This window comes from Mus caroli, unplaced genomic scaffold (assembly GCF_978045245.1).
Source record: "Mus caroli unplaced genomic scaffold, Mus_caroli_1 scaffold_1, whole genome shotgun sequence".
In the NCBI taxonomy this organism is placed as follows: Eukaryota; Metazoa; Chordata; class Mammalia; order Rodentia; family Muridae; genus Mus; species Mus caroli.
Genome location: NW_028227256.1, coordinates 87,799,491 through 87,825,194, shown reverse-complemented (window position 1 = coordinate 87,825,194; position 25,704 = coordinate 87,799,491). Strand labels below are relative to the sequence as shown.

General features: G+C 54.4%; 1 protein-coding gene across 2 annotated transcripts; it reads right to left on the bottom strand.

The window, feature by feature from the left end:
- Window positions 1–308: 308 nt before the first annotated feature.
- Espnl (espin like) lies at window positions 309–25,078 on the bottom strand. 2 transcript variants are annotated; one of them, XM_021168888.1, is made up of 9 exons: window positions 24,785–25,078; window positions 23,541–23,731; window positions 21,978–22,164; window positions 19,640–19,822; window positions 11,601–11,732; window positions 5,589–5,703; window positions 4,284–4,384; window positions 3,493–3,687; window positions 309–1,952 (listed from the first exon to the last, which is right to left on the bottom strand). In XM_021168888.1, exons 1-9 carry the CDS (start codon window positions 25,076–25,078, stop codon window positions 330–332), a joined length of 3,021 nt encoding a protein of 1,006 aa, XP_021024547.1. In that variant the 3' UTR covers window positions 309–329. The 2 variants fall into 2 exon arrangements, with proteins under 2 accessions (XP_021024547.1, XP_021024555.1); XM_021168896.1 differs by having other exon boundaries at window positions 4,284–4,381.
- Window positions 25,079–25,704: the final 626 nt, after the last annotated feature.

Genomic DNA, 25,704 nt, shown 5'->3' with positions numbered 1-25,704 from the left:
GAGACCACCTGAGCCATTAAAACTGACACCCACGTGACAGCTGGAAACAGAACCAGCAAGGGGGCCTTGGTGCTTATGTCACCAGCTCCTTGACTGCAGGACCCTCAGACCCATACAACCACTTGAGAGCCTGAGGACTGTGCTCACAAGTGAGAAGGATTTGATCCCAGTCACTGCTCAGAAGAGATGGGCACCAAGGCCTAAGAGACCTCTGATCTCTGTGAAGTCAGACAGAAGTCAGCCCACTTCACCTGTCCCCCGGGGAGCACAAAGAATGAACAAAGGAACCCCAAACCTCCCCCCAGAGTCCTATCGCACCAGGTGAACGGTCATTCTCCAAAGTTAAACATCTCAGCCTCTTTCTCCTTCCAGAATGCGAAGCTGCGGTCGATGTAGCCACAGATGTCTCCGCTGTTGAAGCTGCTCTGCTGGGAATCGGACCCCAGCCTCGGCGCCGCCGCAGGTTCGGGGCCGCTGCCAGGAAGGGCAGCGTGGGGCAAGGACCCGAGTGGTGTCAGGCCCAGCTTGCGACCTGGCTCCACATCCCAGGGGGGACCCTGGCTGGAGCCGAAGAAGCGGGCTTTGATGTCCTCGAAGCCGTCGGTCCAGGTGCGGCGACCCGCGGCCACCTCGTCGGTCACTGCCTTATGGAAGGCTCGCACAGCCTCCCAGCCGTGTGCGCCCAGATGCTCGAAAACCTCGAAGCACAGCAGGTGGCGCATCTTGCGCTCCTCGGCTGGCAGGTCGCACTCTAGGAGCTGGAAGTAGCCAAGCATGAAGAGGTCCAGCGAGAGGCTGTTGTAGGGCACGGGGGCCCCGTCCACGTGCGGCAAGAACTGCTCCGGGGACAGGGGCCCACGCTCCCTGCGGCTCAGCCTCCGCAGCTGCCGGGCGGGCACGTGCGCCATGATGGCTTTCCAGGTGCCCAGCAGGTGTGTGATGATGCCACGCTGCTGCCACAGGTGGCCAAGCCGAGGGCCATCGCTGGGCTGCGGGGAGGACGGCCGGGGGCTACCCGCGGCCTCTGGGCCCCTGGATCGTGCACGCTGAGCCTCCAGGGTCCTGCAGGCGGCCGTCCGGAGAGCGGGCGTGTAGGCCGACTTCTTCCAATGGCCGAGGAAGAGCATGACAATGCGCTCCTTGCGCAAGCTGGCCAGGTCCAGCCCTGGACCCGCGCCGGCTTCTGACGGGGCCTCCTCGCAGCTGATGCCCGAGTCGCTGGCCTCCTCTGTGTCGCCTGGCCGGGGCTCCCCACCCATCGCGTCGCCTCGGGGCTGTGGCGGCGCTGACCAGCAACCTCTCAGACACTGGCCAGGCCGCACCCCCAGCTCACAGGGACCGGAGTTCAAGGCGCAGGGCAGATCAGGGGCAAACTCGAAGTTCCCCCGCAACGTCCGAACTGACACTCCGCACTCCTGGATTTCGCGCTGGGCCTCGCTCCGGGAGGGGCCGGCAATGGTCTCCTTGTCTAGGTCCTGCGGGACCGGTGAGGGTGGTTTCTCCTCACCCTGTGCCAGCCCGTTCATACCCTTCAGCAGCAGGGACATGCTGCGCACCAGGCGACCGATGTGGCTGCACCAGAAGGGCAGCGGCTGCCCTCTGGGCTCGGCCTTCCCGGGCTCCTCGGAGGCTTCGAGTTCAGTCGCCAGGACTGGAGCTTCCTCGTCTTCCAGGCCGGGAGCCCGGGGCAGAAAGTGGCTGTTGACGGTGATGCTGACGAGGGGCTCGGGCAGGAGGGCCTGCAACTGGGCTGCCAGCCGGCCCAACTCACTCTCATACTCCTGGCAGCGGCGCCGGAGCTGCAGGTCGTTGATCTGCTTCTCCAGGTAGACAAGATCATCCTCCGTCAGCAGCTCTCCAAAGGGGCCCAGGATGGCCTGGTGCGTCTGTGAATATCTCCAAGTTGCTTGTTCTGCAGCGGTGGGCCCTGAGTCCTGCCTCTGCCTCTGGTCCTGGGCACAGGAAGGCTGGGTCAGCAGCCACCCACCACAGCTCATACTCACTAGTGCTCTGCCTGGTTCCCTAAAGCCTAGACCTTGGACACCAGCTGGCCCTCCCCCTGGCTTTACAGTGTGAAGCTGATGGCTGGACAATCCAGTCCAGAGTGGGAGGCTGGCAAAGATGGGTACTGCTTGCTCCCCATGGTCTTCTAACACTCGTTGGTGCTGCTGACTGCCAACATACTTGGGCACTCCACTTAACCCTGAGCAGCCCTGCCTGCCTCCTCACCAGCCTGGGGATGGACATTACTGTTCTAGGCAGTGTCTATCTGCAAGGGGCCAACACAGAGGCTCTGTACAAGCCATCACTCCAAACCCCGCAGGAACTCTTATCCATAGCCCAGAACCTCTTGTCTCTGAGGAACCTTGAGCCTATCCTTGGCCTCCAAGGGACTTCCTAGACTGCAGTCCCTCCCACTCCCACCACTCTCCCAGCTCCCTCCCCCATGCTGTGCTGTGCTGTGTAGACCCTTTTGTTGAGGAGCCCTCAGCACCTGGGAAAGATGTGACTGGTATAATGGAATGATCCTACTTTGGTTTTAAAACTTTTGCCCATAGTTCAGCTCTAAACCTGGCTGCAGTACAACCCTTCTTTAGGCAAGATTCTAGTTCTACTTGCTGGGACAGCACCCAGAAGTCCTGTGAATGACCAGGACAATCACAGTCCCTTCTCTGTTCAGTCACAGATGCTTTCTAGATGCCTGCTATCCCCTCGGCATGCCCCTCCCCCACTCAGCAGTCCCGTCTCAGTTGATCAGCCCTGGGGGCTGCTAGCACCATACCTCAGGACCTTTGCACCTGCTTTCCCTTCTGCCTAGAGAGGAGAATAACCTAGCTCCAAACTCCCATGGGTTCCTCCTCATGTTCTTCTAGCTCCAGTTTAAGGTCACCTGCCCAGAGAGGAGCCTCTCTTGAGCACCCCCTGAAACCCCCACTTCATACTGCTTTGCCCTTCGCCACAGGTTCGTTCCCACCTGCCCTCATTGGGTTATACTTTCCCATCAGTATCTCTGCAACAATCTAAGCACCAGGACAGTAAGGCTGGCCCAATCTAGTAGGTGACAGAAACCATGGGCCTACCCCCTTTGAAGCCATAAATGCCTTGCTTGGAGCCCTGCGATCTTATGTATGGCAAAAGAAGAAGCTGGGACCACACAGTAACCAAGAAGAGGACATCTAGTTTGGGTTCCAGATCTGGGCTGGAGCATCCTACTGGCACCTCCCACTCCTTCGTGGCACTTACTCAGTGGCCATGATCCCACCTCCTCACCCCACTCCTCACCTCCATCTCTCCCACCTTCCACCTGCCTATCCCACACCACCCCTCCATCCTACTCTACTTGATCCCCCACCCTATGTCCCAATCCCCAACCCATCTCCCTCTGATCAGCCCCCACCCTCTGTCTGGAGTCTTGCCCGCCTCCTTAACGCCCTGCCCCTCCCTCTGGCCTGCTGACCCTCCTCTGGCTCCCCCTCCCCCTCCTTGCGACACCTGGTCTTCTGGAGGATGGTCTGCACCCAGGCGAGCCTGTAGCTTCCGCACCATCACCTGCCGCTTCCACTCAGGGATGGGCCGGCCACGCTCGTCCTGTGTGGGCACCAGCATGTCAAGATCTCCCGCAGGCAAGCCATCCAGCTGCAGAGTGGCCAGGCCAGCACGGGAGTCCCGGGCTTCCACCTCAGGCCCCTGTAGAGACAGGCAGGTGACATGCCCTCCCTAAGGGGACCTAAGATTGAGCAGTGTGTGATTCCTAAACCCTCCTGTCCCTAGCCTAATTAAGGTGAGGTCCTGAGCGGGGTGTGGTCCTATGCCTACTGGATGAGGTTGCTTAGGGTGTGTCATATAGAAACCACTAAAGAGGGTAAAACCAGCCGTGCAGACGAAGCCTGCCCACCAGTTCCCTAGTGTAAGACTTTGTTGAACTGTGTGCTCTGAGAGGACCAGGACCACTTGGTGACTCTCAGAGTCCTCTGAGACCCAGGGAAAGGTGGGGCTGGAAAAGTGGGGGTGGGCGGGCACAGCTTTCTCCAGAGGAGCAGACTCCAGAACCTTCCTGCAGCTGTGTGGTTGCCTCTTGGGACAGCAGCTTTCAACCCTGAGCCCAGAGGGCAGGTCTCTGAGATGACAGAGAAAGGTCTGCATTTCCTGTGATGGGGCCTGGTTCCTGCTGCCCTGAGATTATCATCTGAAAACTTGGGGTGGTCAGAGCTGTCTGGGCTGAGAGAACATGGGGTGCACTAGCCTTCAAGTGGGCTGATGGGGAGTGAATGGAAGATACTCACCTGAAGGGCATCTGGGGTGGTGACCCTCAGAGGGGCCGTGCAGGCCATCGGTTCCCTTGGGACAGGCTGAGCAGGCCAGAGTGGGCTGAGAGTTGTAGCTGCTGAAGACAGCTGGAGTTAGAGGGGCATCAGCGGGCAGGGGTACGGGAGAACAGAGAAGCCACACCCGGAGCTCCTGGATGCAGGCCAGCCCTACTCTTCCAGGAACACTAGGCTTGGAGCCTAAGACCCTTCAGTTCTGCCCTCTGGGGTCAGAGGCAAAATGGTACAACTAGGACTCGCATAGAAGCCTCAAGAGGGCCTGCCCCAACTTGGCCACTAGGAAAAGTATGTTATTTGATTCTGCCTACCATAGCACCTCCCAACTTCTCTACAGCCTGGGCAGAGCTGGGAGCCCATAAGACCTGAAGGTTCGGGGACCTACACCAGCCCTGTCAGAGACCAAAGCCTGTCCTCTTCCTAATCCATTCCCTATGTGCTATAAACACACACTAGTGCCATGACCCTGAGCTGTGTCACACCCTAGTCAGGCACACAGACCCATTCACAGACATATTCACTCACAGATACACACACACACACACAACACACACACGTAGATTCACACAGGCACATGCATATATATAAGTAGATACAGACAAATGCATGCTCACACACCAGAAACACATATATGCTCACACACACAGAAAAACACAGGTAGACAAAGACACATGCACGCTCACACACAGAGAAACACAAACAGGTTGGCATATATGCTCACACAGACACACTAGACATTCATGTGTAGACATAAAGTACATACACAGACATACATGGAAACATACTCGCACACTCACATAAAGGCATATACTCAGACACATACAGACATAAAGATAACACAGACACACTTGTCTAAGTAGGCAGACATGTGAGCATGTCGCTGTAACTTGTTCATTGGTCAAGATGAAATCTTGTTGTATATGATGCCTGCTAATAGCTACATGCCATCTTATGGCATTTTGGTAACGGTTGGTTACAATCCTCTAAGTGTGGCCTCTCCATCTCCTGATTCTCAAGGATGCTCATTGGCCTGCGGAGGTCTCTGTCCTGGCTCCCACTGAAATCACTTCCTTTTATTTCAGGTTACTGTCATTACTGTCTCCAAAATAGAAAATGTCAACCTTGGAGACTGCAGAAAGTAGCCTGGGAGGAGTTCTGAGAAAGGGGGAGCTCTGAATGCTCAGTTGCCTGAACCTAGCTCCTCTGAGAAGTTCTTCGCAGTTGGGGTCTGCCGCCCTCCACACCTTGCCCAGACCAAGCACTCACATGAGGGGCTCCTGAGTCCCGAGTCCCCTCTTCTTTCCTCTTCCAGAGAGAGTTTTGCAGCCAGCAGTGGAGGAGGTGGAAATGGTGGGGGTGGGGGTGTCATCAGGACCCGCACCTGGGGATGGGCAAATCTGGTTGGTGGAGACTCCGGTGAGTGTGGACTTGGGTCTGTCCCAGCTCTGCCGGGCAAGCATGGGTGGTCTCCTGGAGCATGTGCAACTCAGAGGGTAGGGAGAGAAGTGAGTAAGAGGGAGTCCTGGGACCCTGCCCCTCTTGGGTCTTCCTGCCCACCCATGCCGGGTGGCTGGGTCTTCTAACCATCTGTATCATCCACCCATTTCAGAGCCAAGCTCAGGGTCAGCCTTCCTCCAGGACTAGATGCTGGGTTAGATATGTTCACCTCTCTCAGCCCCACACAGATGGGGTCATGTATGCACAAGCGCACACATGTCTCCCTGCAACAGAGCTTCACTCCTCCTGGGACTCACATGGCTCTCTACTTGACATGGGCCTGAGGGTAACTTGGGGTAGGGGATTCGGTGAGATCCAGTAAGGAGGTGGAGGAGAGTGGCAGGTCCCCATAAGGAGGTCATCAAATGAGGATGTCAGTGCCTGAGCACAGGCCACACAGGGCCCAGGGAGCCTGAGCAAGACCCCTCATGTGCCCAAGGCTGAGGAGCTGTCTCAGGGAGTCTGGTCTTGCAATCTTCCCCAAAGATTGTACTAGTGCACCATTGGTCAGCTTGCCCAGCTCCTGAGAGGACAGATATGCTGGTTGGGCAGAGAGGCAAGATAGGACACTTGAGATTCTTCTTAGCCCACAGTGCCGAGTAGCTGGGACCATATACCTCAGGCAAAGGTGCAAGTCCTGTATTCAGTGTCCAAGCCCCACCAAAACAGTACCAATGAGGACGGGAGAAGCAACCCCTCCATGTTTAAGTTGGGCAGCCAACCGTTCTTGGCCACCTCTACTGGACCAGTGGATGAGCCATTGACCTGAATGCACTGCCCAGGGTAGCCCTGATCAGTCTCAGCTGTGAGACCTGACCCAGGGAAGTGGGGGATCTTCATTCCTACTCGTTCTGGCTAGGAAGAAGAGATGTGAGGTGTTGGCTCACCTCCCCCATATCCTCCTCTACTATACTATACTATATCTATACTGCTCCATATCCTCCTCCCCCATATCCTCCTTCTCCATATCTTCCCAAGTCCTCTAAGCAGGGTTTGGCACCTTTTGGCTGAGAGTGGATGTGGAAAGCTCCTTGACCCTGTCTAGGATGGAGGCACCTGAATTTTGGAGGCATGCATTACATCAATGCCCTCTGGCATGCAGATGCCCAGATCCTGGCTGCAGTTAACGGGACACACATAGCATCCCTCTGAGTATCCACCCCACAGCCATGCCTAGACCTCAACACCTCCCTCCAGGGGGCAGAGGAAGCCAACATAACTGTCAGGCCCCTAAGATAGTGCTGGTGAGACGACCCTCCCCCTCTCCACCCCCACACCCCCCTGAGCAGGAAAGAGGCTCTGGCTTGAGCCTGCCCTAACTCAGAACATGTGAACCCACAGCCAGGATCTGTGTCGGGAACCTGCTGTGGCTCGGATTATTACTCTGTTGTTTTTGCTTTCAAAGTTTTTCCCACATCAGCAGAGATGGCCTTCAGCCTGTACCCCATGGTGCAGCATCCTGCACTGCCCAGGCCAATCCTTGGCTCCTTTGGGGCACTCCTCACTCATGGCCAAGGTGGATCTGTCCTGCCCTTCAGTCCCGTCCCACCCAACACCCTCAGCTCACCAGGTCACAGGGAAAAGACAGCAGCACGGATCCCAAATGCCCCCTTGTGCACCTCATTTATCTTGTGAGTCTGCAGAACCCGGGACCCCACATGTGGGGCTGTGGGGCTGGAACATCTGCCTGCTTCAGCATGGGAGGCTCTTAGAAGCGGGCACTGGGCAGCTGAGCACAGGGAGCCAAGCTTGTCTCAGTCCCAGCTCTCGGGGGCCCGAGGAAGCTGTGCCCCCGGAGTGGGAGGTATCGCATTAATATTTGAAGGTCCAGGTGTCAGGTGGCCATCAGGCTGGGGCCGGGTACAGGATCCTTTACCACGGAGCCTTACGCCCCATAGTAGAGGGCTAAGGGCGGACCTCTGGGAGGTGGAGCACCTAAGATTACCCAGAGGAGCCCAACTTGCAGTTCCTGTCACAGCACACAGTGGGGAACCAGAGGCTTCCAAGGGCTCACAGCTGCAACACGTGGCTGGGGGAGGGGCAGCAGAAGCTCCGGGGTGGGGATGGGGGGCACACAGCTCCTGGGCCTGACAATCTCAACAAATGCTGAGTTTGACCTTTAAAGGAATGACCTCACAGGACAGGAATAATCTGAATGCTGCTTGCTCTGATGTAGAGCTGCCCCATGTTCAGGGCTGCTTGGCAGAAACACAAGCCCACTGAGAACATGGCAGCCTTCTGGGCCATCAGCTTAGCCATTGGGGTGGGACCCTCACCTGGGAGCCTCAGCTTCCCTCCCTGCCATTTAATCTATTGGCAAGAGAATGGGCCCACCTCACCCAAGAAAGATTGTGGGGCTTAGGGGGTCGCTGGTAGCAGCCTCCTCAGGCTAGCAGGACAGAAGAGGTAGGATGTTGGTTTGGCCACAGAGCAGCCCAACAACAGCTTATGGACCTCAGGACCCCATGCTAACTGGGCCCTGAAGCCCTCTTCACCACTGAACAAGAAAGGGAAGCCAGTGTGAACCCCATGTCATGGCTGCATGCAGGTTGTTACGGGTGAGGCATTGTGGGAAACATCTGATTGGATCTATGCAGGAAACCACTAGTGCTGACCCCTCTGACCATGGGCAGGAGGAAACCTGACTGCGGTGCCCCCCCAGGAAGTAGGAGCCCCTGCATCCTTGCCTCTCAGTCTTAGCCACAGACCCTGAGGGTATCCCTGCTATAGGAGGGGGCGAGGTACCCGATTCCACCCTTGAGTCCGAATGGCTGAGCATATCCTGCCTGGGACAGCTGTTCTGAAAGTGGCAATCCCTCCGGCTCCATTGCCCGCCATCTCTTTCCTTGTTTTTGGTGAGATTTGAGCATTGCTGAGCCTGCCATGCATTAATCATGGAGGGCAGCTGTGGCGAGCTGGGTTACAAGCCTGTAATGCCACCCGGGCTGAGAAAATCATGACCTCAGACGGAGCTGGACACCGTTCACCACAGCTGAGATTCCATTACTGTGGGCAGTCACTGCCACTCTGCCCTGAGACAAGACTCTGTCTAAGGAAGTCCCCAGCCCTCTCTAGCTCCAGTTTCCCTACATCTATGAAGGGGCTCTAGGTCCCTCTGCAGTAAGAAGAAGGGAATTAAGCTAAGGCCATTGCGACAGGGCAGGAGAAGAACATTGCTTCTGCCTCCAAACGAGGTCTTCAGACCCACTTTGAGGACGAGGAAGTAGAGGCTGGTGCCATGTGCCCAAGAGGATCCAGCATCACACTGGTGGGAGTGAGTACAAGGTAGGCAAGCAGGGTAACCCAGCAACCAGGGATGATGGCTGCATTTCCCTGGGATTGGAGGCCTGCACAGATAGCATCCAGCCCTTCTTTTTTTTTTTTTTTTTTTTTTGGTTTTTTCGAGACAGGGTTTTTCTGTGTAGCCCTGGCTGTCCTGGCACTCACTTTGTAGACCAGGCTGGCCTCGAACTCAGAAATCCGCCTGCCTCTGCCTCCCGAGTGCTGGGACTAAAGGCGTGCGCCACCACGCCCGGCTGCATCCAGCCCTTCTATGAATGGCTAACATCCATGCAACATCCTTCAGATTCCCACTGACACCAGGGAGTCAGGCTATCAACTAACCGAGAGATGGGTGGGCAGCAGGCTACTGCCTCAACAGCCTTCTGTTCCACCTAGGAAAGGAGGCCCAGCCTCTTACTGTACAGAGGGACACTGAGGTCCAGGAAGCATGGCCTGAATTTCCCCAGGGCTCCATGCAGACCCCACACTCAGCAGAGGGTGTGCCAAGGTCCCACAGACCCCTGATATAAATGCTCACTGAAGGTGCACCCATCAGGTGATAGCTCTTGATACTGACGGCCTAACACTCAAGCTGCCTCTCCTAGGCCCACACTGTCCCCTGGGAGCAGCTCAGGACAGTGGTGTCCGGGGAATAATGGGTTTCACCATCTCCTCGGGCCCACAGGAGAGCGCCGGTGCAGACGACCTCTGCATATTGCATTTCCATCAATATTACATCAGGTGCTCTCCCCCTGCCGCCGGCCTGCAGCTGACAGCCTGTCCTCCCTCATGAGGTAGGTGGCCCAGAGGACAACTCGAGCAGTGGTGGGGTCAGGCCCCCCTAGTTGTCACCATATGCCATCAAGATGACACTATGGCCACCAAGCTCTATCCCTAAACGTGAAGTTCTGAATGATTCTAGGGATATACACCACTGAGCCCACACGAGGCCCAGGGTCAGGCTTGCGGAGCCTGAGAGGGTGGCCCCCATATGAGCAGGAAGGAAGATATTGGGGTACAGGAAGTGGATGGGCTGTGTTAGGCTATAGGAGAGTTATCGTGCAAACTTGGGAGTGCCAAGTACAGCCATCCCCAGGCACAATGGTGAGATGCTGCCTTGGGTCCTATGTAACTTCAAAGACACAGCTAGGACCAGATCAATCCCAAAAGGCAAGATGGGCTGGGGGAAAGGGAGCATGCAGAGACCCTCTCCCTGAGGTGGGCTAAGGTCCAGAGGAGCTGGCTAGCTGTGCCAGGCTATGGGGATGGAAGGTCAAGATTTGCTTGCACAGAGAGCACTGACCTTGGAATTCATACCATGCCTGGGGTAGGGTTTGGTCCGGGACTTCTGGAAGGTAGGTAGGACCTAGTCCGAGGGAGTATGTGTTCAAGCCATGGGCACAGGAAAGCAGCCACCCTTCCTACCTCCTGATCTCTGCAGTGACCCAGGACAGGGAAGATCTCCGTGAGGACAGGAGCCTGGTGTTTTTCAGAAATCAGCCATGTCACCTCTTGCCTCAGTCCCTGCCAGTCCATTTTCAAAACAGTTGAATCCTAGGTTCTGAGACTTCCACCCCAGGAGGAGCCCCACATGAGTCCTTGTGGCCCACATAAACTGCACTAGGCTGTGTCAGGCTTGCCGTGGGTCTCAAGCAGTAAAATTTGGTTATGACTGTGTGAGTACCAAGGAGACAACGAGGACTCTGCTTTCATTGGTTCCTGTCATTCTGAGGGGACATCCCCATGGGAGGAGAAATACAGAATGCCCCTAGTGAGTGCCAGGGGCCCTTCCTTCCTGGACCTCAGTGCCCTCACCTGAACATGGTGAGCCACCTTCCTGAAGGGGTGGTACCACTGATGAAATTCATCATGGGATGGATGGGCAGAGAGGGATTGGAGTGAGGGTACATTGAGAAGAGTTTGGTCCAAGTCACTGAACTTCCTCCATGAGGGATACCCAACCTACCCCACTCCCCTATCTTCTCCCTCTGGCTGCCTGTTCACTTCTCTGTGGACTCTCTTATCTGTTCAATCGGGCAAATCCCTGTTGGATTCTGTCCTGTGTTGGACACAGGAACCAGTGTGGATACTTGAGGATCCCAGCTCTGAGAGTCACACATGACTCTGCTGTCACCGGAGAGTGACAGGTTGCCTGGTTATCTCAGACAGCGTGGGGTCTTGCTTCCAACCTTGAGCCTCCTTAGCTGGAAATAGCATCCCTACAACACAGACAACCATTTCTATGGTCCACACAACAGGCATGATTTGTCCAGTCCTGGCTCAGCCCCTAGCACAGCCTGTCCCTGTCCCAGGAACTGCCATCACAACTCCTGCCCTGGCTTCTGCTTCCTCTGGCTGACCAAGTGACTGACTGGGTCCTTCCAAGGCCTTTGCTCCTGGCAAGTGTTGGAGGCGAGAGATGTGTTAAATGAGTGTTGTAATCAATTGCAGACCCACCTCCCCAGTCCCCCAGGATAGACAGGGACCACGAGGCTTTACCGGCCGAGACATTTCCCGCAGGAACTGGGCACAGTCCTGGTGTCCATGGTACTCTGCCAGGTCTATTGCTGTATACCCATCTTCATCCCGCAGGAAGGGGTCTACGTGGTGGGAAAGCAGGGTCTGACAGCACTGTAGAGAGAGGAATATTCAATGACACACATGGCTCACTGGGTGTCAATGGGGACATTCAGGCTACTTCCCTGACTACAGGCTTGGTCACTCAGCAGCCTGCCTTGGAAGAACCCACTCAGTTCTTTCCCTCATAGACTCCTTCCATGTGACTGAGACTTCTTTCTCAGATGAGTGGACAGCTCCTGCAGAGCTCATGGCTTAAGCAAAGTCTAGCTGAGACATAGGCATGAGGCAGCTATGCTGGGTAAGCTGTGGGAGACTCCTGGTGTAGCATATGGTGACCTGGAGGGGAGGTCACAAGGTCTGCAGAGCAGATGACATGTAGAAGAAAGGGACAAAGCATCAAGTTTGTTCCCCGGTAGTGCTAGACAGAGAAGGCTCAGCCTGGACTGGGTGGCAGCCAGGGTGGGGGTTGGGGGGAGGAGAAGTCTGCCAGTATGAAGGACTTTTGGGTGCTGGGATCAGCGAGCAGAGGTAGCTGGCAAGAGATGACGAGGGTGCATTCCTGGACATCTGAGGAGGCCAAAGCAGAAGACAAGAGGTGAGCACATGGCTCTACTACAGGGAAGAGAAAGGCCAAGTGGAGCAACCAAAGGACAATACACACCGTATACCTTCTGAGAGGGTAAAGAAGTGAGAGGTAACTCTGTTAAGACCAGGAGACGAAGGAGGCCAGAGGAAGGTCTCACCTTACACTCGGTTTCACCCTATCCTACAAAGGTGCTGACAAGCAGGGCTGTTCCCCCAGTAGCCTAAAGAACGAGGGACCAAGGAGACCAGGAACTGAATAAGGAGCTCTAATTGACAACCCCCTGTTGTAGGCTAAGGGCAACTATGAGCCAGCTGACTGCTTCATGCTTTAAGCTGGAGGAACCTCTAGCCTGGAATGAAGATTAAAACAGACCCAGGCTTGTAGCTCTCCTACTTGCCTGGTACAGGAGATAAGAAACCACTCCAGTTACAACTATAGACCATTCTCCAATTATACTGTCCAGCACACACTCAATAGAAACAAAGGATGCATGGGAACAGGAGAACTGGTTGACCCCAACACACGGGTCCAGAAAAACCACCATGATCCTGACTTTCAAAGAAATAAAACCCAAGTGTGAAAATTTAGACATGGTATCATAGACAATAAAAGTGATATGGGGGCAGGGATGGCGAGATGGCTCAGTGGGTAAGAGCACTGACTGCTCTTCCAAAGGTCCTGAGTTCAAATCCCTGCAACCACATGGTGGCTCTCAACTACCTGTAATGAGATCTGACACCCTCTTCTGGTGTGTCTGAAGACAGCAACAGTGTACTTATATATAATAAGTAAATCTTTGGGCCGGAGTGAGCAGGGACTGAGCAGGATAGACCAGAGCAAGCGGGGCTGACTGGAGTGAGCAGAGGTCCTAAGTTCAATTCCCAACAACCACATGAGTGCTCACAATCATCTGTACAGCTACAGTATACTCATATACACAAAATAAATAATAAATCTTTTAAAAAGCCATATGGGGCTTGGAACGTGGCTCAGTTGGCAGAGCGCTTGTCTAGTATGCATAAGTTCCCAGGTTCAACCCCTTGCACCTTAAACAGGTGAGGTAGTGCACACCTGCAACACCTGCGACGCAGGTGGAGGCAGGGCGATCATGAGTTCAAGGTCATCCTCTGCTACATAGTGAGCTCAAGGCCAGCCTGGGATAATTAGACCTTGTCTCAAAATTAGAAAATAAGCAAAACTAAAACCAAGCTAAGAAATAACTGATTCAATGGATTGAAATTGACAGATGAGGCATAAAGACGTGAATACTAATTAAAACCAGAGGCTGGAACAGTAAAGAGAACACTGATCAGAACAGACCCATGGGGAAAACTGTACCGAATGAGGTTCCCAAGGCCCAGAAGGACAAATGCCACATGTGCTCTCTCAGACATGGATCCAGCTTCAAATCTTGTGTGTGCTTAACTTGAAGCCAGGTGGCTAGAAGGGGCCTGAAGGGCCCACATTAAGGAAAGGAGGGTGTGTTAGACAAAATCAAGGAGAGTGCTGGAACACTGGGAGGTGAAAGACTTTAACTGGAAGGGGTATGGGAGTAGGGAGAAAACGATCAGGAAGGTTAACCCTGAGAGACAGCATGTGGAAAGCCAAGCAGAGGCCACCTCACAGCCCCGTAGAAAAAGTAATTGCAGAATACATATGATGTGCAAGAAGAGGAGGGATTCTGGGAGTTAAAGGAGTGAGAGTGGGGGTGGGGTGGGAGGATGAGGAGAGCTGGGTGATAGAGTAAGGGGGGTAGGAGAGGTGGAGGTAGGGGGTTGGAGAGGTGGAGGGGGTAGGAGAGGTTCGTTAACGGAAGAAAGGATGCATGATACTGCACCGAGGGAAATCTCTTGGCTAATAAGCTACATTCAAAACATAACTTTAAACAATGTAACTGAGACATTGCTGAGAGACCCAAAAAGGAAACAAACAAAACGTAGCAGATGTGCATCAGGACAGGTATCCTTCAGGGGTCTGCCTTAGTTTCTAGTCTGTGGCATCATTGAGATACAGTGAGGTTTGAGGAGGCTGGGCCAGTGGGGTGTACTCTAGAGGGATACTGGGACCCTAATCCCTGTTCATTCTCTTTCTCAGAGGTGAGGTACACAGAGCTGAGCTCCATCCCGTGTGTTCCCATCATGATGTGGCCAACAGGCCCACAGCACAGAGAAAGGGTGACCGTGGACCAGAAACTCTGAAGCTGAGAGCAGAACAAACTTTCCCTCCTCTTACGTTGTGCAGTCTCCGTGAGTGAACTCAAACACTGGAGAGTAAAGTCAAACACATGTATAATATGAATCCCAGAAGAAGAGGAGAAACAGTGTGGAGCAGAGATAACGGCTGAGGTCCTTATGAACAGATGGCAGATGCCAGAGCACAAATCCAGGCGTTCCAGCAAAAAATCCCTGGAGGTATAAACAGAGGCCTACCTGCCTCCTGTGCCCTCACAGTAGACAGACTGCAGAAAGTGCAAGCGGAGGGGAGAGGAAGATTTCAGAATGCAGGCCCCCGGCCTTCTAATAGACAAAGGTTAGGAAGCAGCAGATGATCATTTTAAACTACATACAAAAATAAAAAGTTAGAAATTCAAGGTTTCCTTTTCTTCTTCCAGACAGGGTCTCCTAAATTAGCCCTGGCTGACTTCAACCTCGTCTGAGCCCTTGGTCCTCCTGCCTCCACCTCCCAAATGCTGGGGTGGCAGGTGTGCATCTCACCACACCACACCATAGCTGGCTCCCAGCTACCAGTTTATTTCTGGCAAAGGCAGCCCTTACTACTGACATTTGGAGGCAAGCATACAAAAAGAACCGATGGTTCCCAGCCACAAAGCCACACTGAAGGAGTCTCCAACAGATGCACCAAACTGCAGGACAGAAATTCCACGTGGGAGCTTGATCTGCAGGGGGTGGAAAGACGATGGAGACTTGTGGGTTTGTTTCATTCAAACAGAGAAAGGCTGAAGGGTTTCTAAAGCTGTAGAAGCAGAACTGTTGAAGATGGCCTTCCCCAAGTCCCCCAAGACCTGCTGGAGCGAGTTCTCTCTCTCTCTCTCTCTCTCTCTCTCTCTCTCTCTCTCTCTCTCTCTCTCTCTCTCTCTCTCTCCCTCCCAGCTTCTCTCGCTGGTCCACCCTCTATCTGATGCCACAGTGTCCCCAGCTGGAGGCCCAAGTCTGAGCTGGAAGCAGGGAACACACAAGTCCCATGAGCGCCATGTGTACTCCACTCCAGCATTATCACTGTGGGGGCCTCAGCTACTTCGGGTTTGCAGAAGGGGAATGAGGGAGCTAAGAATTTTTTCCAAGGTCATGATGAAGACCACATAGCCACCATCTGCCTGCTCCACGGCTGCCCCCTGGCTCTGGGTCGCTGAGAGTAACCGTCCTGAATCCTCAGCCCCAAGACACCCTGAGCCTTCTGTTCCCAGCTCTTCCTAATACCTCACTCAGTCACTCCTCTAACACAACACTATGTGCGATAGTATCGACCCGTACACATCGCTTCTAAATAATTAAAATCCTGCACTGGAAACCAGGAGGGCCAGATGGCTGAGTCAGACGCAGCTGAGAAAGGCAGAGAGGAGGGTGAAGCCCCAGGTGTCCTAGTGGAATTTATGTGGGGCTCCCTGCTCTGCCTATGCCTCTGACCCCCAGCTCTGATGTCCTGCACGGGACTCCTGCCCACAAGAAGGGTGGTCAGAGATGACCAGTGAGTGGCCATCGTCCCGCATCTCTGCCCAGCTGTGAAGGCCCTCAACATTTCCTGTCTGTGCACACAGGGTCACTGGGAACTGTGGACTCCTCATTAATTAATAAGCTAAATAGAAATCTTTGCCACAGGCTCACTTCATAGTTGCGTCAAGATTACATAAAAGGTGTTTTGTTGTTCTTTGGGTGTTTGTTTGGCTTTTCCTTTTTGAGACAGGGTATCACTCTGACGATGGCCCCCAACTTGTGATTCTCTCATTTCTGATTCCCAGGTGCTGGGATTATAGGTATGTACCACCATGCCCAGGTGACAGGTAACAGCTTGATTTACCTGTATGCCAAATCATGACAAATTTAACAGTCAGAAAGTCAGGCTGCTGTAGTTGGTGATGTAGCTCAGTTGGTTGAGTCCTTGTCTACCATACGGGAAGCTCTGGGTTCAGTCACCAATATCACCTAAACCAGGTATGGCAGTGCATGCCCAAGAGCTCAGCACGCAGGAGACAGAAGCAGGAGGGTTGGAAGTCCAAGGCCATTCTCTGCTACACATTGAGGTTTAGGCTACGCAAGACTCTTTTAAAAACAAAGTCAGCATAATTTTTCAGCCTTTTAGCTGAGAACAAGTGTAGCGTCAAAACCAAGAGGTAAAATAAAATAAAATAAAAAGTGTCAGACCAATGAAGCTCCAACATCAGGCGCAGCAATTGCTGTCACAGGCCTCAGTATTAGAGCTGAGATGAAACAAAATGCCAGTCCCCTCCCTGTCTTCTGTGGAGCCTAGAACGGGAACCTTTCTCACAATCCTCTTGGGTCAGCTGAGCACGTGTGCGCTCGAGATCTACCTGAGACAGTGAGGCATATTGAAGCCTTTGCTCAGATGATCACAGACTGGGTTTTCACACCTGCGTGTTGAGCTTGAGCCCTGAAGAGATTCACCCCTGCAAACGTGTTCTTCACTGAGCGGGGCTGTTTTGGCAGGGCTAACTTTCCAGTCCCTGTCACGAGAACTCCAATACCGTAACCACCTGAGCCAGCCCGGAGTCCGGGACCCTACAGAGGGATCACCACACAGAACCCACGGACACTGATAAACATGTCTAGCCCTGCGTCTGTTGAGAGACTAACTGTGAATGAGGGAAGGTTGGACATGCACTATAGGCACGAGACGCAGCAGATGGCTGAACCTCCACAGGGTATGGCATTAGTGGGCATTCCTGGGCTTCCTCTCTGCAGTTAGCAGGGTAAAGAGCTGTGCTGGCTGGTTTTGTGTCAACTTGACCCAGCTGGAGTTATCACAGAGAAAGGAGCTTCAGTTGAGGAAATGCCTCCATGAGATCCAACTAACTGTAAGGCATTTTCTCAATTAGTGATCAAGGAGGAAAGGCCCCTTGTGGGTGGGACCATCTCTGGACTGGTAGTCTTGGGTTCTATAAGAGAGCAGGTTGAGCAAGCCAGGGGAGGCAAGCCAGTAAAGAACATCCCTTCATGGCCTCTGCATCAGCTCCTGCTTCCTGACCTGCTTGAGTTTCAGTCCTGACTTCTTTGGTGATGAACAGCAGTATGGAAGTGTAAGCTGAATAAACCCTTTCCTCCCCAACTTGCTTCTTGGTCATGATGTTTGTGCAGGAATAGAAACCCTGTCTAAGACAAGAGCTAACCATTAGTTATAGCCAGTCACACATCTGGCCTGAGGCAGCCGTACAGCTGTCCTGTCTTCGTCATTGCCTGTCCTACCGCAGTGCCCTTCTTTAAACAGCCTCAAAGTCATCTGTCCTCATGTCCTAATACAGCCTTTGATGGCCTCCCTACACCATATTTATGGCCTCCTGCCCGTGAGTTCTCTCCCCCAAAAGCCTTGCTGGAAGTACCCTACCTTCTTTCCAGCCCCACCCTCCCATGCCAGCCTTACCCTGTCCGCTTCTTCCCATGTGTGCCTCTTCTTCAGGAGTCTCCTCTTTGTGGCTTTTTATAGACTGGTTTACTGATACAGTTCACACACAGTCTTCCCATCTAACACAAATTAGTCTCCCCACCCTCCACCCCCCCACCCTGGGAATCTACAATAGTCTTCCTCAGACCCCACCCAGGACCAGTTAAAACCAGAATTGGGTTTGGAGAGAGCTGCTGGCACATTTTGAAGTTCTCTTGCGGTTAAGCTAAGTTGGAGAACCACGGCTCAGGCCAGTGCTACAGGCTGCATGGGCCTGTGTCTTATGAAGCCTGACCTTGACCCATTGCACCCGCCATGGGACAGAGAAGGTTTGAAATTGGAAACAGGAAGTACTTGCTTGAACAGCCGTGAAAACAAGGATGCAGCTAAGCAGTGACTAGAGGAAAGGCTGGAGTCTGGAGCAGACGCATTAGACTTACTTCTATGTATATGAGTGTCTTGCTGGCGTGTGTATGAACATAAGTGTGCCTGGTGCCACCCCAGCCCTTGGTCTGCTCTCATATGCCAGGGGGCAGGAAGGCAGGAGCCCAGCTGTGAGCTGCTACGAACATGCACTCTTGCAAGTCCTGGGTTCTGTAAGACTTAAGTGAGGGTAAATTCCTCTGAGGACTCCTTCCCATGGAACTGGCTACTCTTTATTTGCTTCATGGGCTTCTGCACAGTCATATATGGGAAAGTATCTGACTGCTTAGGAAAAGCCCTGAACTCCACTGCCCTGCACATCTCTCCCTAAAAAGGAGCTGGGGTGTGCTTGGGGCCTGATGTCCCGGGGGCAGTGCTCAGAAGGGTACCTGGCCTAGGGCCCAGTAGACTCCCACAGGTGGGGCAGGAGTGACTCCCCTCTTCAAGCTCATTAGCATCTGTTATTCCACCCAGGATGTTTTATCCTCACCAGACGGGACAGAGAGGGGTCCCAGGGACTCTGGCAGGCTCCTGACTGGAGTGAGCTGTGCAGGGCCCTTGAGAGAGTGGAGCCAGGTGAGAGGCAGCCTCTGCCTGGAAGGTAGGGGAGATAGAGAAAGGCCCACGGGTAGCTGCCATGGACTGTCCAGGGTGGCCTTTAGGGAGCCTGTGGTGGCACTGTATAGAGTTCTCTAGTTTGGCATCCTGGAATATTTGGGGATCTTGCTAGGTACAGCTGCCCAAATTCTGACCCATGCTGGGACACTTGCGGTGTCTCAAGTGACGATCCTCATAGATGAGTCGAGTCTGCCTGGAGACTTGCAGGGCAACCTTGGCAAAAATCAGGAACTCATAAGGAATCCAGGAAGCAGGTGGGAGGGGTAGGGTGAAGTTCAAGTTTCGCAGGGCAGGAAGGGTAGGGAAGAAGGAACCTTCGTGGGACCAGACCCAGACAGGACACCAGCAGTTGCGGCCCTCAGAGCTTGGCACTTCCTCCTCTGTGACATTTTCATCCTTGCATGTCCTGAGTTCTGGGGATTCATTCCTAGAAACTGGGCCACCTGGACCAGGTTAGCCCATACAGCCTTCAACCACACATCGCCAAGCTAGCCTGGAGCAGGAGACGGGTTTTTCTGAGCCAATAGCTTCCCCCATAGCTCATGACCTAGGGATGTGCTGTCTGCTGCTGTGCCCACTTTCGCTCTCTATAGAAGGGTAGTACTGGCATCTGCTTCAGAGGTCTTCTGGGAGGACTCAGTGGTACACCGACGCAGTGCCAGCTCCCAGTCCCAGCCCCTCCCCCACTGCAGTGTACCTCCATGTGTCCATTCTCGGCTGCATCATGCAGGGGAGTCCCTCCCCAAGAGTCCCTCATGATGGGGGCACCCATGAGCAGGAGCCGGTCGAGAATAGGTGTGTGGCCCCCCCGAGCTGCAAAGTGCAGGGCAGTGGCTCCTTCATTATCCCGTGCTGTCAGGCCGATGTCTGTGAATGTCACCTGGTGAGAGAACCAAGGAAGACAGGATGTTAGCTGAGGGTGGACCTGGGGTAGCTTCTCAGGGAGGAGAGACAGGAGCACTCAGAGCAGAAATGGGCTTCCCAGCTGTGATCCTCAGTGGGCAGTGGGGATATCCCCAGGAAGCCTTAGGACAGAGCTGGCTCATCTCACATGCCCCGTGATCTCGGTGGCATCCCAGGCCAGGGCACATTATGTGAGGACAGGACTTGAACACTGGAAGCCCACAAGCCAAATGCCACAGCAAGAGAGGAACACCACGTGGAGACTCAGCAATAGGAGAGATGGAGAGGATTCTCGCACAGGCCGCCCTTGGGTGTCTCAGCTCCTTGATGGGTGCTGCCAGAGGCCTGGGTGCTATGACACCATCCCCCCTAGCTCTGGTCTCATCTGCCCTGTGAGGGCATAATGGGATCTGCTTCACAGCACACAACTTGGGGTCCTCTCAGGATGTCCAGCCAAAAGCCATGCCCATGCTCCCATGGGCTTACCTCATGAAATGTGGACACCAGGATTGCCTTTGACTCTGTTCTGTGGGGTCTGCTGTATGATTGGTGACTCAATCGACAGACAGGGGAACTTTGGACATTAGCCCATCTAGAATGGCCTTTCTGGTCCTGTGGCCCTGTGGCCACTTCTTCCTCAGAGCAGAGTGTGCCCACCTTGACACAAGGGTCTCTGTCGATAAGTCACCTGTGCCCTGCTACACGCTACCCCTGTGGTCACTTCTCCAACCACATCCACGACCACATCCATCCACACATCCAGGTGGCAGGACAGCCAGCGTAAGGCTCAGACCTGGGACACAGCACAGGTGATGCTCAGAGTCTAGAGTGACTGAGTTAGATTTGCAAGCAAGGCCATAGGCAGAGCTCCAAGGACAAAAGGCTTTGGGGAAATGGGCAGGCCAGAGCCAAGGCTTTCTGCAGCAGGAACTGGAGTAGCACACACAGTTGACACCAATGGCTGGGCAGGTGTTGCAAGGAAAGCTGAAGACAAGCAACAAAGTCTCTGGGACATCTGGGAGGACATCCCCCCGGTGTAAGGGGAGCACTGCTCCTTTTGTGTCTCCTCATGCCAGGCACAGGGAACCCAGCAGACAGGACCCGACCTCCTGATGGTGGCTGGAAATAACTATGCTGCCAGCCAGATGTGTTGTTGGTCAGGTACTAGTTCCAGGGATGCTCAGGGACCTCAGGAAGGTACAAAGCACAGCATGCACAAAGGCCCTGAGAGGAGGCTGAAGGGAGAGCTGAAGGGGAGCAGGGAGAAAGGGCCCCTTTCTCCATCCACAGTCAGAGTGATTTTCTATCATGCAGGCAGATTTTGGCTTCGGGTCCTCCATGGCTCCACGGGATCCTCCTGATAGAGCCCCTGTCCGCCTAGAGCCTTCTCTGTCTTAACCACTCTATCCCAGGTCCAGAGGCCAGGCTTTCCTACCTTTGAGTGTGATGCATCCTCTTCTGGAAAATTGCCTTGAGTCCTGCCCCACCCACAATACACACCTACCCACCATAGCTCCTCCTCTTCCTCTCCCTCCTCCTCCCTTCCCCCTCTTCTTCCTTCTCCTCCTCCCTCTCCTCTCCCCTCCTCTTTCTCCTCCTGCTCCTCTTCTCCCCTCTTCCTCCTCCTCCTGCCCCTTCCCCCTCCTCCTCTTTCTCCTCAGGGTCCTCCCGACTCATGGACTCTATGGGCTCTCTAATGAACCCATGAAGTGCCCATTTCTGGAGGTGATGGTTTTCTGTTGGGAAGGTGAGAAGTCCCTGATCTACATAGATTCAACTCTGGCTACTCTGGAATTTGGGGTTTCCTTCCTGGGAAAGGTGAGTGGCTGTTCCAGGTTTCTGGGGAAGGAGAGCTTGGATGTGGCTGAGTGGCTCAGACCAAGTGCTGGCACCTGTGACAGATCATCAACACTGAGCCCCAGAGAAGCACCAGACTCCTAGGAAGGGGCCCTGTGTGCCCTTGGGGCTGCCTTGTGTCTCCTAGAGTCCTGTGGGCACTGCAGAGGCATGGGGTTCCACCTGATGCTCTAGGTGCTGTGTGTGAACCCGGTGCCTGAGAGCCCCCTTCTAGGCTTTGCTGGCTCTAGGACCTGGTCCTCCCGGATGCCCCGCTCTCCACAAGGCCCACTTACCAGCCAGACAACTAGAGAGTAGTGGCCGTGGGCAGCCGCAGCGTGCAATGAGCTCATGCCATCCAGGGCTCTCAGGCGCACGTCGGCCCCGCAGTCTTTCACCAGGAACTGTGCCAGATGCAGGTGGCCCTCTTGGCAGGCCAGGTAGAGTGGAGAGGCACCACTGCATGTCCGCTGGTTCACACCACTGTGATGGAGGGAGGCTCATGAGGCTTGTGCCCAGAACTGCCCCAGGAAGGATGAGCGGGGTCAGCATCTGGAGGTTTTCTGCAGGCTTCTCTTGGGCCTGGGTGACTCCTTAGTTCCCAGTGACCAGCTGCAGGGAAGGCCAGTGTCCTACCGCAAACTGACATCATCCTCGGGTGACACAGACTTGCCCTTGACCCCTGCCACCTGACCTTCTTGTCTGAGTTTCCTTAACTCTTGTCATCTGCTGCCTCAATGGGCTCTGTGCACTATGCTGCTGCAACCTGTCTTTAACTCTTTCCTTGCCTGGGTCAAGCTTACTCATAGCAGTTCTTTTAGATGGAGGAGGGTCACAGTCTTGACTGATTCTGCATTCTCAGCAGAATTCTGTAGAGACACAGAACCAGCCCCTCAGTCCTAAGGGTCCCCTCTGCCTCTGTATGACTAGTACTGTCTGCTGCTGCCACAGAGCACCTCTTGCCAGACACAGCTCTATTCAGTGAGCAGAGTCTTTGCTTTGTGCTAGAGCCGTGCTCACTGGGACCGGGAGGAGACAGCCTCCCTTAACAGTAAGCCTTGGCTCTTAACTGCTCCTGGCTCAAGACATGTTTGTCTTCTAGGTCTCTGACTGTGCCTCGGCCTTGTCTCATCTCTGGGGCCCTTGATGAGCAGGGTGCCACCCACCTAGGCAGGGGAGTCAGGAGAGTAATGGCAGCTTCCACAAACACCCTGAAACTCACTGAGTGACTTTGGATCCACCCCAGAGGGGGTCTTCTATTTCATCATGGAGAGGCGATTACAAGCTTCAACTGCCAGAAGGGGAAACTGAGGCTGGGAGATGAATGATTTCCTCAGGGGGCAAGGGTTTGGGTTTCTTTCCTTACAAAGCTCGTCTGGCCACCTTGTTCTAGCAAGGTGAGCTTTGTATAGGGCTCAGACCAGAACACAGCAAAGGAGGAAAGAAAAAAATTGGAAACTGCTTGTTTGCTTATCTTCCCTTATCCACAGACCCTAGAGGGTGCGGCACAAGGCCTTGGTTTTGATGAGGCTGGTCCAGTCAAGGGATCCCCAATGTGGAGGATGAACCCAGTCAGCATGCTGAAGGCGGTTGCTTTTCCTGAGCACCTTGGATGCAACTCTTGCAGGCTCTCCCTGCAAGAGTTCTTCAACCTGTACAAGCTGCACCTATGTTAAAGGCCCTCCCTGATCCACGCAGAACTTGCACCCATACTTTCTGACCCTGCTTATCCTCTGCCTCTGTTAGCACAGGGCTTGTCTCCAAGGCCACCAGCATGTCTTCCTGTGCCTCCCCTCTGTGAAGCCCCCCTCCCCTTCAGTGGCCAGTCCCTGTGGTTACGTAAGGTTCTGGGCTCTCACCTGCTGTGGGCCGCTGTCAGGAGTTTCAGACACGTCAGATCACCACTTACAGCAGCGTGGTGCAGTGGTAAGGCCCCTTCCAGCGTCTCCAGTGCGGCTGCATGGCCCTCACGTAGTAACCACTCCACCAGGGCCGGGTGTCCAAACCGGGCAGCCAGGTGCAGCGGGGAGACACCTGAGGCATCTTGGTCCTACCGGGGCATAAGCAGGACACCGAGTCTATGCAGGTCCCAGTGCAGCCCTAGGACCCTAGAATGTCTGCAGTCCCTCTCCAGTTCCTCCACCCCCTACTGAGACTGAAGGAACACCCTGACTGAGAAAGAAGCTGGATCCCACTCAGCTGCCTACCGTCCTCATCAGCTGAGTCCCTGTACATTCTGTACATGCTCAGAAAGAATTCTATTAGCACAGTGGTTCCCACCATGGCTGTTCCAGGGCACCAGCCTCTAGACCTCTGGGCTTCTCCCCTCTCTCTGATGGTCCCCAAGGCATTTCTCCTCAAGGTGTCAAGCATCCAGTAGACCTGGCCATTCCCTGAGGGTGCTATGATCCAATGTGAATCTAGAGATGGTTCCGTGTCTGTCTGCCCTTTACCCTCGGGGGTCATTGGACGGATCTGTGAACAATGCCGTGGAGGCTGAACAGCACACTGCTCTATGCCACGTGGGGGTGTCTCCATCTCTATCCAACTCTGTAGATTGTTTCGAGCTCTCAAGAAGGCAGCCATGGCTAACAACTCTAAGTCCCTTGCCTGTACCAAGCAGGTCTGGGCATGCAAGCAAGTAGGAGGCTGGTAGCTCTAATAGAAATGTCCTAGCAAGACGGTCACCATACTCGAGAGCTTTCTCACTACCACAGTCTGTGTCCCTAGGGGTTCAAGATCCTGCGTACCCAAAGCCACTTTTTAAATCCACTCCTCGACCCTTTGATCGGGTCTGGTGATCAGGTCTGATCAGAGATGAGATCCTGAACACAGGCAAGGCCATCGTTGGCAGTCCCGGGTGCTCCTTGCTGAGGGAGGTGTGGAAAAACCCCAGTGACTTTTCTGTGCCAGTGCTGGATACATCTGAGGTTGTGGCTGGTGTTTAAGGGCTTTATGCGTTTTTTTTAGGGGGGGAAAGGGATGGGTTGGGAGAGGCAAAGGCACACATCTCTGACTGAGAGCTCAGGGCCTTCTAGGGATCGGACTTTCTGGACTCACCTCACCTCACAAACAGGCACAGAGCCATCCTGTTCTAGCTTACCTGCAGCCCGCAGCCCGCATCACGGACCAGCCAGCACAACTCTGCCAGGTTGCCCGTGGCTGCTGCATCATGCACTGGTGTGGCCCCGTTGTGTGCCTGCTGGTTGCCCGGCAGCTTGGCTCTCTGTACCAGGAACTTGACACAGTCCAGGTGACCAGCCCGGGTGGCATGATGTACCAGGCCAGCCCCCAGATCATCAGTGATGTCTGGTTTCAGGGCACCAGCCTCAAATAGCTGTTCCAAGGTGGCCATATCCCCATCCTTGGAGGCCACCAGTGCCTGCTGTGCCTCCATCCTCAAGTCTGACTCTCAGTAGTGGCTTGTGTACAGGCCCGGCACGGCTTCCTGTTTCAGGCGTGGACGCGGCTGAAGGCTCTGGTTACCTGATAAGCAGCTCCCGGGGCAGATGGGAGGCAGCAAGAGGGGGGCAGGTTCTGGAGACTGGCCCTCAAAGCCTGGCCCAAGCAACTCAGGCTGGGTGCCTGGCCCTTCCAAGCATGAAGAGTGTGGGCCCGGGGGAAGGGTATGCAGGTCAGGCTGGCAGATTCCACTCAGTGGCTGGAGCCCTACCATCTACAGAGTGAAGTGAGAGCACCCCTCAGCAGGGCTCCTGGCCTGGGATGGGTCTCCAGCCTGCCAGCCAGCCAGCCAGCCAGCCAGCCAGCGGTGCTCACAGCTATAGTCAGCTCAGGCTCAGAAACCTGCCCCAGGAAACACTTCAGTGATAGAATAGCAGGTTACCCAGGAGACCCCTGCGATAGCCTTAGAGTCTAAATGCCATCACCCGAGGCACCCAAGACACAGACACACACATTCTCTCAATCTCTCTCTCTGTGTTTACTTGAGACAGGGTCTCACTAAGTAGTGGTCTGGAACTCACAGAGAACAGTGATCCACCCGTCTCTATCCACCCATTGCTG